Source organism: Pseudomyrmex gracilis, unplaced genomic scaffold, assembly GCF_002006095.1.
Source record: "Pseudomyrmex gracilis isolate BER0280 unplaced genomic scaffold, ASM200609v1 scaffold_101, whole genome shotgun sequence".
Taxonomy (NCBI): domain Eukaryota; kingdom Metazoa; phylum Arthropoda; class Insecta; order Hymenoptera; family Formicidae; genus Pseudomyrmex; species Pseudomyrmex gracilis.
Genome location: NW_018020685.1, coordinates 1 through 17,763, shown reverse-complemented (window position 1 = coordinate 17,763; position 17,763 = coordinate 1). Strand labels below are relative to the sequence as shown.

Below are 17,763 nucleotides of genomic sequence, written 5' to 3'. Positions count from 1 at the left end.
ATATTTATTTTTTCGCGTGTCTTCTTTTCACAAAATAATTGTGACTGCGGAAGCGATGGGAAAAGGACAGAAAATACCGTTTGAAGATATAGAGAAAATTTATGAAAGTACTCTTCTAACATGAAGATATAAATTTAGTTTCTCGAAGAATCGTACAGGAGGAAAAATCTTTCTTTCAAGTCAGTGGATTCTATCTCCCTACTCTTAAGTTGTCAGAGGTTCGAGTTTAAAGAGACACTCTATATATAACGAAATCCATATTTTGCTCCTTATCTTACACTTACTTCCAAGCCGGTGAATTATGAATTGCCGCGGATGGCAACTTAATTCTGTGTAATTTCTTTCCGTGTTCCTCTACTCTGTTGTATGAGTTTCCAGCGTCGCGCACGTCACACAATAACGAAGTATTTCCTCGAAGAGGCAACGTATTGACCGAAGATGGAATTTATTAGTACTTCTCGTAGCCTCGATCGCCCATATACCGAAAGCAGGACGATGACTATCGATTCGGTCTGACCACATCAGCTGCTATTTCACTGCGAGCGGAAATAGCTTTGCAAATAAAAATACGGAGGTAAGTAAAGCGGCGCAGATAAACTTCCGGGAAAATTTTTTTCTCTCGATACACACAAGTGCCGATTTGCGTCAACATAATTTGTGTATTTGATATATATGTCGCGGGATTTAAATAAGCGCGAATCAAATCACACTCAGCCAATATCGCAATGTGCGCTGCGACAAATTACGGCGACGAAGCCTTAATTGATCTCTCTCTGTCTGTCAAAAGCTATCCCTAATTTGCCATTAAGCCGCCTACGAAGCAGATAGCGTGTATTCGCATCATTACGAACGATTATATCGCCGATAGCAAATTGGTAAGCGCTCATCCGCTGCTTGGAGGTCAATTTCAATTCTTGCTAACTCGGTTCAAGTTCATCCACTAAAACCTCGACTTGCTCATTTCTAGTGATTAATGTCAGCCGTCCTGATGGCGGGATTCGCAACTAATCCGAGAACTCATTACACGTTCGAAATCTCGTAATCTCATTATCTGCGTGATTAATTATTTCGTATGTACAATATATATATATATATACTTTTTGAACTAAATGTATCTCAAAAGTTATGTTTTTTAGGTAATTAAAGTAAAACCTGCGCTGTTTAGCTTTAAATATCAGTTATTAAGAAACTTTTATTATATAATTCGGATCAACATAACATTTCACATGATCTTATTTTGTGAGATAAATGTCTATCTCTTTACGTAAAGATTAATCGATTGTATAGTGAAAAAGAGCAATGCTCTCATCAGATAGAAGATCGCATTGCCGACACTATCAGTGTTTAACGTACCGTACATCAAGCGAGAGACTCGAAACCCGTGTGAATGTGTTTCCATGTTTTTACTCTAATGTGCGTTTGTGGAAACGTGCTCGAGCTATTTGGACCAGAATAGTAATTTTGCGCATCCGCGCGAAAGCAAGAAAGAGAAAAGGAGACAGAAATATATATCATTACAATATATCACGCAGACACAATTCAAACAGTTAATATGTTACATGTTGTGTCATCAATCACTGAACTAAACGTGGAAATATTATAATTTATATTATTATTCGTTATTATTGAAATATTATTCGTCATCGCATCTATTTAATTTGAAGTAAAATTTTCCACTTACTGGACTAGTTTTTGTATTTTGAGAGAAAGAGATTTATTTCTAACTCTCGAGTAATGTCATAATTAGCGCAGCTGTGCATCGTAAAACTTCGTTGAATTTTCGGTTTTTTACAACATATGTGCGACCCAATTCTGTTTGTAACTTTAATATATTAAATTGAAAACGCACGCGAACACACACAAAAAACACCACGAGATCGTATGGCAAATATCTTACAAACAAGAATTTTCGAATAAAATTCGTGTCACAGAGGGATCTGCACACCAAATTTGTCATATCATATATTCTTTGAAATTTGAGAAAAATCCGCGAACAATTGCTGATATCTTTTTGCAAACGGTATTATCTGATTTCACTAGGTAATCTGTTACGTCGTTAAATTCAATCAATTGTTAAATGACCTCCGGCGTTTCAATTGCGCGCAAATAGTATTTTCACAAACCGCGTATTTGATGTAACGTTCTTTTGCGCTTGTTATCCTTTGTCATTTGTATTGTAGTTTACACAACGCGAACTTGAAGCAGCAATCGGTTTACAAATGTGACAAGTCCGAATAAACCCAAGACGAGAAAACTACACGCTTGTTTAAGGATTTATGCGCTCGTTGTAAAAACAGGACTTTAACTACGAAAGTTCGCGATATCTCTGCACACGCTTCAAATCGTTTCAAACTCAATGGAATTCCTTTGCAAATCCAATTGCGTTTTGACGAAGTGCGGCGCGTTCCGTAACAACAGACGAGATTTAATGCGAGCAAAAGCGAGTGTATCGCGTGTATAAATCAAATCGCATATGTGCTAAAGTTCAGGAAACGTGTGCGTAGACAAAAAAAAAAAATCGTGATACAATCTATCGTGCAAAACGTGTTGTCGGAGCTTCGACAGACGCGGAATAAGGGTAACGCACATTTGTTGCACGCACGGGATTTTAAACACACGTAGATCTTTTTTTTTTTTTTTTACAACAATGCCGTTGATGTCGCTGCAACTGTGGATGTCTCCTGTGGGGAAAAGAGCAGGCTTGGCGCACGAGATAAAAATGACTACGCGTGGCGTGTGGCTGCCCTATTTTTTTTTCCAGCGAATCCCTAGTGATACCGAGAGTTCTCTGTTGCGACGCGTTCTCCATTGTGCGGGTTATGCTTTGGGCTGAAAGCCTTTACTATGCAATTACCTACGTGTCCCTTCAAGGATATGCGCGTTCGACTTGCAACGTTCCGCTATAGCGTGATGTGTGCGCGTTTTTTTTTCTTTTTTATAATCGAGAAAAATTACTCGTGTTATATGGCGTGTATGACATTTCGACGTCGCTCCAAAAGATCGAGATATTTATTATTTTACTGACTGTTCAAATAAAAATTATATTTAGACAAAATTATTGTAATAATTTTGTCTACAATTTATTACATCTATATGTTACAAGATAAAATTGATATAAACTCCAGTTGGAATAAGATTGTTTGACAGAAGAGAGAACCAAAAGTGGGTAAGCTTGTCGTCGAATTGAAGAACATGGAAGGCGGACGGGTTGGTGAGAGAAGTTATCGGGCATCGATCTATTACACGAGGGAAGTCTCGATCGTAAGGGGATCGGTAGAATTGACACGAAGTGGCGAGGGCTACTGGTATCGACAGGCTTGGACGATCCGCCGTCAATACCTATCACCGTTTCGAATCGAATCCGGTGCTACATTCGCGAGATCTCCTTGTGAACGTAGATCGCCACGCTATGAGAGAGTGAGAGAGAGAGAGTTCCATCGGGCAATAACGATGGCATTGTCGTTTGTGCAAGCACAGTTTCGTACTCACGGTACTCGATTAAATCCGTTCGTATAAAACGGAGAATATAATGCGACTCGCTGTTCAGCGAAGTACAATCGTTTGCGACGACGTCGACGATTGTTTCACACAAATATTTAGATCGCGGAACGAAATTAATCAGTTTAACTGTTATATCTGATTACAAATTATATCTGATTCAAAACGCACAATTGAATTTTTAGTTATGCGTTTGTTTGTTTCTGGGAAATTACTGCTCAACCGGGAAATGTTCAAATTAAGGAGTATTATATTAAATATTTGAGAATTTCTTCTTCCATCGCATATGCCTTGAACGCGCATTTCCACTTTTCGCAATAACGAATTAATTCGTTCGTTTTTAATAAACGCAAGAATTGTTGGCCGCGTAAAATTGATCTTGTGTAAGTGATGGAAAAAGCTTTACTTTACAAAATATTGAGGGGATTAACAATGTTTCCGTTATATATACTAAAATTAACAGTAAAGATATTGCTAAAGTTTTTAAAGAGAATCGCTCGAAAACAATCAATCTCGCTGGTTTAAAAAAATCCAATTTTTTGTGTTTCCAAGAAAATTGATATTTCTACCGACAAAAAAATGCAAGATAATAAATCTAATTTTGCAGGCAGTTCGTAGAAACACAAACGATGAATCACAAAGTTAAGTTTATCGTTGTTTATTATCTCAAATCTGTGATCTTCTCTCATCCATTCCAGCGTTGCCTTTTCATTATAAAATAATCCGCAACTGTATATTTTCAATAATAACATTTTCATTTCCTCTGCGTAATAAATTATCTCTCGCACAAAATATCGAAGTTGAAAATTACATAGCAATGCTTTAATTTCAATATTATAGGAATTCAAATAGAGAAAAACACGGAATAAATGACACGTCCATCATGTGTGACGTAGAAGGGAAATAAAAGGTTATATTTGTGTGTAGAAACTCCGTTATCAGAAATTTAACATAAGTAAAGTTTTGATTTCGACGCGAATTCGAAAGATCGAACGGAATAGTTGTCGTAATCGAGCTGTCGTCATTCGCGACGTGATATTTTTCAAGCGTTGAAATTGTATGTAAAATATTTTAATTGGTATATCGACGTTTCAGAATCCGCGATTTTGTTTTCCTTTGAATTCGCGTCGTAGCAAAGTTACACCGACACCTTGTAAATGCATTTGCATTTGAAATCAAACTCGAGAAAAGACATCAAAGCGCAATACGGTCGTTAGTGTTAAAGCGAATAGTATCGTAGCGGTTAATGTCAGTATAATATTAATAAGTTTCTAGCAATATTAGTAACGGTAATATTAATAAAAAAAAGCAGTAATATTAATAAATATTGCTAGCAATTTAATATTATTATATATATTACTATATAGTACATATACACGTACATATAAACACACACACTGTATAGCAAATAAGTTTTTTACAAGCTACAAACACTATATTCTCTACATTGAGATATAATGTGGAATCACATTTTTTCTAAAATAGTAAACGTAAAAAAATGCTTAAAACTTTTATAATCATTATTGCTACTGATAGCATCTCTCTCATTGTTGTGATTAATATCGTAAATGTCTGTAAGGCCGTGCGCGAGGCAAGATAGAAGCGAGTAATGAAAGGATTAAGCTCCGTGTATAAAGCACTTTATCCGGACAAAAGCATTTGCCACGGTCTGGATCGTAAAGCTGCGTTTAGCGAACATGGCGTTTGCAATTACACACACTCGCACGAATGCGATCTGCTTTCCGCGGTTTCCGGAATTTTCGCGACACGAATGCAAATGCGCCATGACGTTGCGTACAAGCCGCCTCTCGTAACGCCATCAGCGTTTGTATAAACGCACGCGGTCTCCCGCTATTATTTTCGCGTATACGTACGTGGTGATTAATAACAGGCGAACGGAGGGATCAAAATAAGCCGCTTGCGAATTTGGAACTTGGCTCGGCTCTCCGAATCACCTTATCGTCGCGAGATTCGGGCGATGACGAAGTCGGCAATAAATTAAAACATGTGGAACCGGAACACGTGTCTATGTGTGCTTTATTCTAAACTACGCTCGATGTGTACGGAGCATGGGTATAAATAAAAAACTCTCTCTCTTTAAATTTAAATTAAAACTAGAAAACAATTTTAAACTATAAATTACATATATGCGTACATTAATATATACATATTGTACACATGTACACATTTAAGTTTTATACTTTCTCTTTTATTTTAATCAACATTTATATGATATTAAAAATATTTATAACTTTATATATAAAGTTATAAATATTTATAACTTTATATATACAGTTATAAATATTTTTACACATATAAGTTTGTTAATTTTACATATAACTGTAGGAGCCATTATTCGTTGAGCAAACTGTGAACTTATTTTGGTACATGTTCTTCATCTTTATTATTCACCTTTATTATTCGCACCCTTATTACATTACATGTTCGTTCTTTATTATTCACCCTTCGTACTTAGTTTTTATACTATTTGTCTTTGTGAGACATATGCGCGCATGATACATAAAAAAAATATGTTTACATGAATTAGTAAGGTCGTCATGTATGTATAATTGATGTCTCGTCACCTTTTGACAGTTATTTTGGAAATCGGAAATACAGTCTCTCGAACGTACGTGCTCAACAAACATCGGTTTTCAATCAAATATCAAGATTTTTTATTTTAATTATTTAGTGTAACTCATCACGACAATAATCTTGACACACAAAATTTCATCATTTGACTTTGACTATTAGGACTGTACAACGTTCAAGTTTTGACATCTACCGATTAACTTTGCTATTGATAAAGATCACATTCCATAATTAAAAAACGTTTGTTACAAGTTTGCACACAATGAAGAATTTACAATCATCAATCGTGCTCCTATTGTGGCTCCCCTTATCTTATTACTAATTTAAATATTTCTTATATTTTTAGACACGGTAAAAGTATCTCTTCTATGAGGATGCGCACCAGTGATAAACCGTGAGATGTACTTAGCAACTGTAACGTGTGTGCGGCCTTGTTTCCTCGAGAGAAGTTGCTATTATGAAACTTGGAAGGCGATACAACGCGGCGACGCGCGTGATTATGAAACACGGACTCTCGGAAAGACGGAAGAGGCCGAAATTTTCACGTGTCAAGTATCGCGAAACGGCGGAATATATCGGAAAAGCTTGAGCGTTTTAAATCCGCGGGATTTATGCTCGCTTGTTCGTTCGTCTAGCGAAAAAATTTCACGATTCATGAACGAAAGAGAAAATGAGAAAAAAATGACCGGATCAAAGAGTCGCTCGGGAATTAAACGTGCTCCTCTATCTCATAACACGATTCAAACGAGTTCTCTCCGTTACATTTCTTGCGTTTTATTGCGATACGTGAGTTTGATATGAATATACATATGTTGAGACGTATATGTACGTACGTACGTACATATAAGTACTTATTAAAGTGCGCATAGAAACATATTCGCCGTATGATCTCGTGCGCGAACTGCGCGTACTAAAGATATTTTATGCGAGAAACGTTTCTCTCTTTCTTCGAAAGATATTCCGCGAAACGTCAAAAAGTTTGCAACAAAACCATGCTTTTCTCGCAATATCTCATATAAATTTATTATAAAATACGTATTGCAAATATGCAATACAAATACACATATGTATACATATGTGTATATTTCAAGTTTTGTTTTTTGTCTGTGTGTATGAATTGTTTTTTTCCATAAAGCTTTTATTCTTGATAAATAACGTTGAAAATCTTTATATTTTTCGATTTTATACCAAAGTCAATCCCATTTAAATTTTACAAATTCTGTTCGCGAGACAAAAAGAGACACAGCGTGTGCAATGTGCGAGTTGTCGCGTTTCATAATAAAAGCGCTTTTTTATCGTAATTACATGTGATCGAGTAAAAGTTTGTTATTGCGTAAGTTTTATATGAAATCATTACAATCGCGCGCAACGCAAGTTTCAATTGTCACATTAAATCACAATTTCCAGCACCGTGATAAATCGCGATTTCAAATTAAATGATGGAATATAAATTTCTCTCATGAATATTATTCGATTTACAAATTAAAGTGCAAAAACCGTAATTCTTTAAGAGTTTGACAAGTGATCTTTTTTGTTACGAAAATATCGCGAAATATAACACACACTATGACGAATTTCGTTCAAATTCTTAAAACGAATAAAAACACTAGAAAAAAAAAATAATAATAATTGCAGCAATCACGCGCGTAGTGAGTTTTGACGTTATAATGTTACAGTTCCATTCCAAGAAATGCAATATTATATTTGCAAGATTACTTTTAACAACCATGTGTGCGTATGTGTAACAGTGATTACTATAAAAATAGACACTTCCAATTTATTTCTCCGCGCACTCGCGCAGAGAGTTGCTAATAGAAAAAATATTTTATTCTCTCATTGCGATCACGGTGTAAGAAGCATCTCTTTACGCACTTCCCACGGATATCTTAGGCAACGATACATAATACGTCGCAACAGAAATTGTCATTCTTACCTTCTTCCTCCATGTTCGCGAACGAAATTCCCTCAGACTTGGCCTCGATCCAAATTGGCTTCCTCCTCCGAGCCGAGTATCATCGGCGGCACGTCGTCACTTCTCTCTTTCTCATATACTTCACCGTCTCCGCGACATGTTCACCCGCGACGCGTCGCGCGCGACATTTTTCCCGTCAAAGACGCTCCGAATCATTCGAATTTACCTATCGCCTTCAGCGAGATCACTAGCCGACACATTCATCCTTTACGCGTGTGTGCGCCCGGGTCGCAGATTTCAATAGCGTAACTTCGATCGTGAAAAATAAATATTTATCCGGCGCCCAAATCCAATTAAATTTTAAATCCGCGAATTTTCGCAATCGTCGTTGAAAGACGCGCACTGCCACCACTCGCGCCAAAATAATAAATAAATTACGTCAATCGCGTTTTTTTTTTTCGATTTTCTTTTCGTTTAGAAAAGAGATTTAAGATTTTTTTGTTTTTAAATTATTTGCCGACGAAGGTGCATTCGCGACACGCGCAAAAGTTTTCTTTGCGGTAGCAAATCTTTTTGCCTCGTTGACGTCGAGTGCGGATTTAAATTTCTCGCAAGTGGAGCCGATGATTGTGTTGCAACGCAAACACAACGGTCGGAACTTCAGTTACTCTCGCATGATCATTTTAAAAGCGAATATTAAGCGGTTCTTTTTTTGATGAGATTTAATTTCTACAAACACACCGCATCTTTCTTTCAACCGTTTTCGCGGCTGCGAAGCCCGCAACTGGTGGCCGAATTGTCGCGCCGTGATCGTCGAGAAGCTTTCCCCTTCCCACACACTCCCTTCGCGATAACTCGGTAAGCTGCGCGAAGCTAGTCGTTTGCGACGCCTTGATCCAGTGCTACCCCTCCGACAAAATCACGTGACGCGATTTTGGATTGTCACGTAAATGTCACGTAATCAAACTTTCTCGCGTCTTATTTGTATATTATTTTGTGTTTCAGACGTTACATATATGTATACAAGTGTACTTACAGTTTTGGAAAGTTTTTAAAATTAATTCGACTACGGTTAATTTAATTAATGAATTGCATCGGTCGATTTGATTGAATTGCGATTAATCACGTTTGACGGCTAAAATCTGAACTTAGTTTCCCGAAGTTGATCTTAAACTGGGTTCTTCCTATTCCTACATCTTATAATCTCGATGTTATAAGGTAAGCGGAATTAAAGTTTTATTGTTATGTCATTCACTTTGAGTTTTATTGATAATATTACCGTGATAATTGTATACGGCTTCCGATAAGTGTGCGCCATTTGTCGCGCGATAGCACAAATAGATTTACATTTTACTCATGTAAAGAGTGAAGTGCGACACGTACTCGTTACGACGATTGCATTTTAATTGTAAATTGATGTAGAAAAAAGTAAAAATCGTGGAGTGTTACTCGAAAACACATTTTAATAAATAACACACATACATACAGCTAGTCTCGTTGAGAAAATTGCTTTCGTTTTATACAAAAGTCTGAAAATTCCAATACTGTTAATCTCATCTCAGGTACTTACTTTTTTATATTCTACTATTGCATATAAAATATTGTGTTGAATTCTTCGTCACTTTTTTTTTGCAGTATCATTTTATTAGTATATTATTGTACAAATTATCACATCAAACATACATATAAAGAAACACACAGTAAGCCTAAAAAATCTTTTACATTTGCGATTTTTTTTCTCATATGTATATTTATGTGTATATATATATAAATAGAATGATTCTGAGATTTTATTATATAAATAAAGGTGGGTAAAACGCTATTCATTGATAGCACAATCGAAAATCGACATTTGTCGGCAAAGAAGCAGCAATTGGTCTGCAATTTGCTGCCAATCTGCTGGCATATTTTTTTTACTTTGTTTACTAGGATTAATAATGATAATATATGTACTTCCATTGTACAATAAACGAATAAAACTGTTTTATTCGTTTGTAACGTTTCAGCTGTATGCATCTGTCTATTGCCCCGCGCGCGTTCATATGTGCATATTTCTATACAAAATATAAAATTCTTAGAGAAATTCCATCTCTCGCTCGATACCGACAAATTTTAGTTGCTCCGTTGGTCCATATCTGAAAATCGTTATAATTCATGTGATTCTGAATCGCATACGATTAATAACTTAATTGTCAATTACACACAGTGAGATGTGTACCTGTAATCGAAAAATAATTCTTCACCAGGTTGGATTGCTCTCTTAGCAAAAATACCTATTCTGTGGTCGCCGTTCACCATCATTACTTTTGCGTAACAATTGGGATTTATCGAATGATTGGCGAATCTTATTTTATTTCCTTTTCTTGTCGCGTCGACGACAAAGTCTAAAAAGAAATCCAATTTTTAAACCTCGCTTTTCTCTGAAATAAACAATTCTTTCTCTTCTCCTTCCAAATATTTATACCGTACCTACCATTATTGAGATTAAAAAGAAAACTGCACATGTATTTGTCGTATACTTTTCCACGTCTGTCCGCTTCATCCTGACTGATAATTTCGCCGCAATATTCCGAGATAAACTCGTTCTTCGCCGCCGATTCTTTCAGGAAAATTCCCCAACCCGCCACATCCGACGGTGCCATCAACAGATGCTTGTCTAAAACATCAATTGAAAATTTATATTTCTCTATTTTCTCTCTCGTTTACAATATAAAATGAGATTTGTTTTCAAACTTACGAAGACCGCGCTGTACGCTAACGTTTTTGCATGATATCTTAGTGATATGAAACTGATCAGCGCCACACGTTTGGCAGAGATCCGGGTCACATTCTCTCACAGCTAAATAGCATGGACATTGTTTCGTGTTGCACTGGGCTTTGCATCTGCAACCGGGGAATCGATTCTGGCACTCGCTACTGCACTGACAGAACTTCTCGCAGAAATTCTGTGCCTGTATGCAGGGACACGAGTTGTCGCACTGTCGACCGGGATGATCGCATGGTGCGAAATTGTGCACATGATTAGCACCTACGGTTTCATCGCAATATATAAATAAAAAGCAGTAGAAAAAAAAACAATCATAATTTTAAATTTTTTAATAATAAATTAATAAACTAACCAGAATCCTTCTTCAACTGTATTTTTCTACAATGCATCGACCACAATCGATGCTTCTTTTTCTTCTTTCGCGGCGGCGTGAAGTCTTTGAAGTTTTCTACAGCGGGAATATCCGAGGCTTCTTTCTGCGCAAATTCGTACACCTCCTGGCAAGTTTTTGTTAACATAATTTGCGCCATTGCGCACGGATTACCGGGGAAGGCTTTGTGAAGAGCTCGAAATAAGCTCTGCTCAGAACCCGTCCACGAAAATTCGCTCTCTGTCTTAATCCGTTTGCCAGCTTCCATCAGCGTGAAAGGTATTTGATTTTCGGGTTGTGCTTGGTCCTCTATTATTATTTCTTCGGGTTTGGCGTCCTTGTTATTAACGTTTTGCTTAAAATCTAACTCAAAAAGTAAAAAAACCTTTAAACTCTGAATAAAAATAAATTTCGTGACGTGATATGATCAGTCGTATATTATTACCTTCTTGACAACTGCCTTCTTGACCATACTTATTGCTGTCGTTGCTGTCCTCGCTGCTCGCTTCGTTTCCAGAATCGACGCTCGCTTGTTTTCGCACTTTTCTAGGACCACCGCGTTTCTCATCGCCTTCTTCTTCTTTATCCGCCGCTTGTGCCGCCAGTTTTTCCTTCATTCCTTCCTGCACAAATAGTTACGTTATCAAATCTATAATTTTAAGATCGAAACTTCCATTAAAACTTTGCATTGTACACGCCGTACCAAGTGCATGTAACATTCCGCACCACACGGTTCCGCAAACGGCTTTAGATCAGGTCCTTTCCGCTTCAGCAAGTTTGGCCCTGGATGACACACTTGAAGACCTACAAGAAACATCACAAACTCAGAACAAATGTACCGTCGTCGGTATGAATCGATTGAATGAAGTGTTTAGTAGAGAAAGAGAGACACAGCGATGAACGATGAATGAAATGATTGTGGATGAGCCCTTGACGATGCCTCCGTGCTAAACAAAAACAAGCTTTTGATCGATAATGCATTAGTTTAAATGCAATATTGTTCTTTACCTTGCGGCGAGGTCCCCCTGGCTGCTACGAGATAAATCAGGAATCACAAATTATTGTAATTAATATACTTTCAACATAAAATACTTATAAATATCCATTACCAGTAAGTTGTATTTTAGCGAAGTTCTCTCTCTTGATATTCTTACTAGTTTTTAAATATTTCTACGAGTAATATTTATTAACATATATATAAACAATATTAATTCCTACGTAAAAATAAAGAGATAAACAGAAGAATAAGACAGAAGAATAATAAAAGCGGGAGAAAAATATACAGTGGTTTTTAAATAATATATAAACTTCACAAAATACAACTTAAATATTGAAAAACTTTGTTTTATTGCAAGATACTTACGATGTAAAAAGCAGTCGTATTTGAAGCATCTTCTGCAGAATAAAGTATGGAAGGAATGCATTGTTTGTTCTCTAGGCACACTTTTTGCATTTATACCGTCTATATTGGGCGTACATTCTGGCGGTAAAACATTTGGATCAGACTTTTCAGTTAATTCGATAAATTTTTCTTTTAATTCCTCGGGTCTTCCTTTATCAGGAAACATGCTTGATATTGCCTGTGCATAAATATAATATAATTATTCAAACTCTTCTTTCTGTATTAATTGTTAGTGTATATTAAATGTTCAGATACATTAAGTGTACTAGAATATTATGTTCTCAATTACTTGCTTACATTGAATATGTGCATTGACGGGAGAGGATTAGCTACTGTCTTTGCGTTTTCTGTTTTCTCTGCTTTTACTTCAACCTTTATCTCAGAATCTTTCTTTTCAATTTCTTTTTGATTCTCTTTCTCTTTCAAAGTTTCCTTTCCTTTTTTCGTCTGTTCTCTCTCTCTGTCTTCTTTCTCGTAATTTGCTAAAGCATTCACCAAATCGACAAAAATAGAATCATCCATAAAGCCTGATTCTCTGTCACCGTGAACCTACCCCAAAATAATATAAAAAGTTAATTTAAGATAAATATTAAATTATGCTAAAGTGACAATATAAATGATTGGAATCAATATTGAATCCATGCTATATTGTTTGTTTCTGTTTTTTTTCATCATAAGCACCTTTCCATCATAATTTTTGATAAGCTCCTCAATAAAAGTGCCATCTTGATCCAAAATTTCATCACCCATATAAGGAATGTTGTGTAAAACAGTTTCATCTTCTACCATAAAGTTTTGCTGAATTGGTGCCCATGTATACATAGTTGGTATAGGAGTCACTGCATTAATTATTTTTACAGGACAACTTTGAGTATCTCCGTCAGGACTGGTAATTTCTGCCTTTTTCATACAAGACAGATGAGATGGAATGTCCTGCATAGCTAGCCACATTGCCTTTCCATCTATCCAACGCTTGTGTTCAGCCATAAGGAGATCTATCCGATGATATATATCAATAATGTCTATCTAATAAGTGTATTATAATATAGTCAATTTTAGATACTGTTATAATAATCTGTGCATGTGAACAAAGTTAATTTGTTGTAATAAAACACAGTTATATGTGTACCTGCATATACATTGTATGCACACGCACACACACACACACGCATATAAAGAAAGAGTAACCATGTACGAATTCTTGGATTCAATGTACATCTTGGTACAGGTTATGCGTCAACACAGTTACTGAATTACATACACAAGTTGTGAACTCAAGTTAAGAAATTATTAATATTCAATAAAAAGAACGCTTACCTGTCATAACCTTACGATTCTGATTCCACGCGATCTTGACTTCGTCTGCACGCTTGTAACGTTTCATTTGTCGCAAACGCATATACTCCGATTTTACTCGTTTTCTCCATTCAGCCGAAACTTTACTCTTTGACATCGTAATAAACGAGCACACAAACCCCGAAGAAACTTCAGTAAAATCAGCAAACTTAACAATCACATCGAGTACAAACACGTACACACACCGTTCAAACCATCCTAACCAAACCTGACTTACCTGACAACTTACATGACCAGCTGATAATAGACTGCGCGCGATGAGGTGCGTTCGTTTTGGACGCTTCCGCGCTTTAAGAACGTCAGTCCGTCTTTGTTGCTCTTCTTCAAATGTAAAACAAAGACAGACCCATGGTCTATAAACATAAATAGATAGACCGACGTTCAAAGCGCGAGAACGCCCAAAGCGAACGCATCTCGAAATAATTATACACGCGCTTGTCACAGATAATAAACGATACATAAAAGATCAAAGCTAAAACTCACACAAAATAGTTATCACAATCAATATTTTTCTTTATAATTTGTAGTACATTTTAATTTTTTACGTGTAAGAAATAATAACTTGAATAAATAGAATAAAAACATTTAAAAATTACAATTTTTGAAAACCAATTACAATTATTTATATTATAATATGTAACGTTTTTCTCTTTGCAAGGGAAAGAAAAGAAATCACAATTTAAAGTCCTTTAATATAACAAAAAAAAACTATCTTACAATTTGGAAACAGATTTATAAAATTAGTCGAAAAGATATACAATTTTTACAGTCACCAACTTACATTCTTACGTGTTGAAATTATGACAATAAATTTTAGCAAAAATTTGCGATAGAAGTTTTAGATTCCTTATCGTCTGCTGAAAACAGAGCTTGTCGAAATTACATGACAACAGATTATTGGCACATTCTAAGCAATTCCAAGAAAAAATAAAAAATGTTTGATCATGTGGGATTATATATGAGTCGAGTATGATTTTATATAATAATATTATAGATTTTAAACAAGTCGGAAGACATTTTATGTAACTGTGTAAAATCACATTCGTAATTCGGCGCACCCTGATTTTATATGATCATATATAAATATAAAAAATTGTGTATGAGCATATAAAATTAGATCTGAAATTTGGCGTAATTTGATCACTTATATATAATTTTACGTGATCATGTTTCTATTTTTTCTCAAAATTTGTTATCTACATCATCCCAGTTTGCACATATTTCATTTAAAGAATTAAATCATGTAAAAAAAGATCTAGATGAATATATCTATACTATCTATATATCTATAATAACGCGATCTGAAAATAATTACTGGATAAGCAATTAACCATACATGCAAAGTACAAACTATTACGTATTTGAAAACGTCATATTCTACTTTTGCGCTACTTGATATGTCCAAAAGTTGCATGAAATTGTTTTTGTGCTTCTTGATTTGAGACAGACGTAGATTTACTTTTTTAAGCACCTGCAAAATTTGTTTTTTTCAATTAAAATAGTCAACAAAAAGCTTATTGTAAAATTTTGTATTATGAGTATTATACATCAACAAATAGTCATAAACTTATTTTTATGTAATAAACCTTTCACAACCAAACAATCACATACAAACAATTTTCTACACTTCTTAAAGAATAAGACACATATTTTACATTTATGAAATTAACAAAAAGAGTAGGTTCGATACTTTGTAAACCTTTGTAACTTGTAGACAGAACAACGTCTACCACAAAACTTCAACATCTTACATTAATTCACTGAAGGATTATTTCTAGCTTCACTGATCAGTACTGAATCGATTCAAAAACAAAAAAAAGTGGTTTCTTTCATGCGTCGTTAGTTTNATCATTATCGACAACTTTTAACATTAAAAGATAATACAATCAAAACTGTGTAAATTGTAAATTTGTATTACTAACAAGCGCAATCCATGGGGCTTCAGGTTTATAAAAAGCATTTGTGAACTGGATAATCTATAACAAATTGTAATAACAAAATATATCATATTGTATAATTATAAAATATTATATTAAGTACATGAATCAGTGGCGTAGTAAAAAAAAACAACGTCGAGAGCGATATTTTTTTCTCTTCCTTATAAAGTTACTTTGATAATACTTACTTCCATACCTAACAAATAATTGTTTCAATTTAGTGGAAACCATCTTTTTAGTTTACACTTTAGTTTTTTTATAAAACACTAATATTTTATAAAAACCAAAAAAGAAGTGATGTCTCGATCGTAAAACATTTGGCTATATATTCACATAGGTGTCTGTGTTGAAGACTGTAAAGTTAAAAGTGTAAACGACTCGTTTGTGTTTGCACAACGTGATTTTTTCCAGAAAAAAAGCGCATTAATAATAAGCGAGAAAAGACACAACAGTCTTTTCATTCTATACCGAAAACTAAATAATATTATATAAAAAAAAACGTCAAATTTTTTGAAGAAGCACTCTGTGCCGCTAGTACGCAATTAAAAAAAGTGAGAATAAGTGAGATTTTTTTGCATTACATTAAATAACGCTCACATTTCAAGCAATAAAAACGCGTTTACATATTGCTTCCCCGCGCTNTTGTTAAGACGGCAAATCGTCCACTTCTATCTTTTCGTCCTACGCCACTGACATGAATTACTATGATAAAGAATATAAATTCTTAATATNACACTTCCGATATGTACTTNTATATATTATTTATGCGTATGAANTATACANTTNGTAACAATANAATTAATACCAAAATGNATACNNTGNTGANTTTTGGAAAACCAGAACTTACCGTGTNCAAAGCAGATTGAGAGTATACATGGTTAATAATAATACATAATGCCGTAACCGATTTCATATGTCTGTAGAAAAAAATATGATATTACATATTTATATACCTTCGTACAACTACCAAGTGTTCGTTNTTAGAAATTTACAACTGTTATGTATATTAACGAAAAGGAACTATAATTATNACCTAGGTTTTATGACAGAGAAATTNTNTAATAANTCGATCACANTNCCATGTATTGCATGTTTNGCAACAAGAGAGTGNAAGAGAATTACATGCCCGGAGTCTTGTAATGGTAGATAAGTCTTGTTTTGTATGTGTCTAACGCTTAAAAAGTTTAAAACTGTCTTGAATCCTAGACAAGGTATGTAATTCAAAATTGCGTCATTAAAATTGTTTTTCAACTTGGAAGTAAGTATTACTTTCTCCAGTACGTCTAATGTTACGTTTCTTAATCCATCGCAATAAATCCATTCTTGCCATAGTCCTGTTTTAGTTTTATATCTTACAGAAATCACAAAATTATGATTTTAAACAACTGTTCGCGGTACATAACAAAGAGTAAGAGTATTTAATGTAAGAAAATCGTGATTATAAAATATTTGCTTACTGTCTAGAGATGGCAGAAATATTTTCATCAATGTGTTTCAGTTCTTCATGAGCAATAGATTGACACATAAAACTACTGAAGAGACACGCCCATTTAAATACTTCGTATCGCAAACATGTGTGAAATGGCGTTGTAACATTATTGTCAAATAAAATGTGGCGAAGAAGTTTTTCCAAGAGAGATTTCAATGATGGCTAACAGTGATATAATATTAATTTTATACATTTTGCTTGAGAATTCTATACTAATATTCTTTCTAGCTTCGCGTTTTGGAAACGAAATATTTCAGAAGGAAGAACAAAAAAAAGAGAAAGAAAAATAGACAAAGAGAGAAATAAAGAGTGAAACAGAGTGTATGTATAAGGAAGTATTCCACAGAAATTGTAGTGATAATAATGTGACAAGTATCTGCCCGTGAAAAAATGGATTAAATCTAAATAGATCTAATTTAAATCTAACAAGATAAAAAAAA

At 34.8% G+C, this 17,763-nt stretch overlaps 2 protein-coding genes and 1 long non-coding RNA gene across 5 annotated transcripts in view; all 3 read right to left on the bottom strand.

The window, feature by feature from the left end:
• Positions 1-8,772, bottom strand: part of LOC109855918 (adenylate cyclase type 2) — a 33,846-nt gene extending 25,074 nt beyond the window's left edge. For both annotated transcript variants that reach the window (XM_020430632.1, XM_020430633.1), the window contains exon 1: positions 8,024-8,772. In XM_020430632.1, coding sequence (XP_020286221.1) covers positions 8,024-8,036 — 13 coding nt within the window. In that variant the 5' untranslated portion in view covers positions 8,037-8,772. The remainder of the gene's footprint in view (positions 1-8,023) is intronic.
• A 965-nt stretch (positions 8,773-9,737) lies between these two features.
• LOC109855910 (histone-lysine N-methyltransferase E(z)) lies at positions 9,738-14,111 on the bottom strand. Of its 2 annotated transcripts, XM_020430615.1 has the most exons (12): positions 13,859-14,111; positions 13,223-13,536; positions 12,839-13,090; positions 12,503-12,719; positions 12,148-12,171; positions 11,843-11,943; positions 11,585-11,762; positions 11,122-11,502; positions 10,740-11,030; positions 10,476-10,658; positions 10,221-10,386; positions 9,738-10,137 (listed from the first exon to the last, which is right to left on the bottom strand). In XM_020430615.1, exons 1-12 carry the CDS (start codon positions 13,992-13,994, stop codon positions 10,077-10,079), a joined length of 2,304 nt encoding a protein of 767 aa, XP_020286204.1. In that variant the 5' UTR covers positions 13,995-14,111; the 3' UTR covers positions 9,738-10,076. The 2 variants fall into 2 exon arrangements, with proteins under 2 accessions (XP_020286204.1, XP_020286205.1); XM_020430616.1 differs by lacking the exon at positions 12,148-12,171.
• A 1,135-nt stretch (positions 14,112-15,246) lies between these two features.
• Positions 15,247-16,907, bottom strand: LOC109855909. The gene is made up of 4 exons (XR_002250339.1): positions 16,868-16,907; positions 16,682-16,751; positions 15,820-15,873; positions 15,247-15,368 (listed from the first exon to the last, which is right to left on the bottom strand). It is a non-coding gene; the product is annotated as an uncharacterized LOC109855909 (long non-coding RNA).
• Positions 16,908-17,763: the final 856 nt, after the last annotated feature.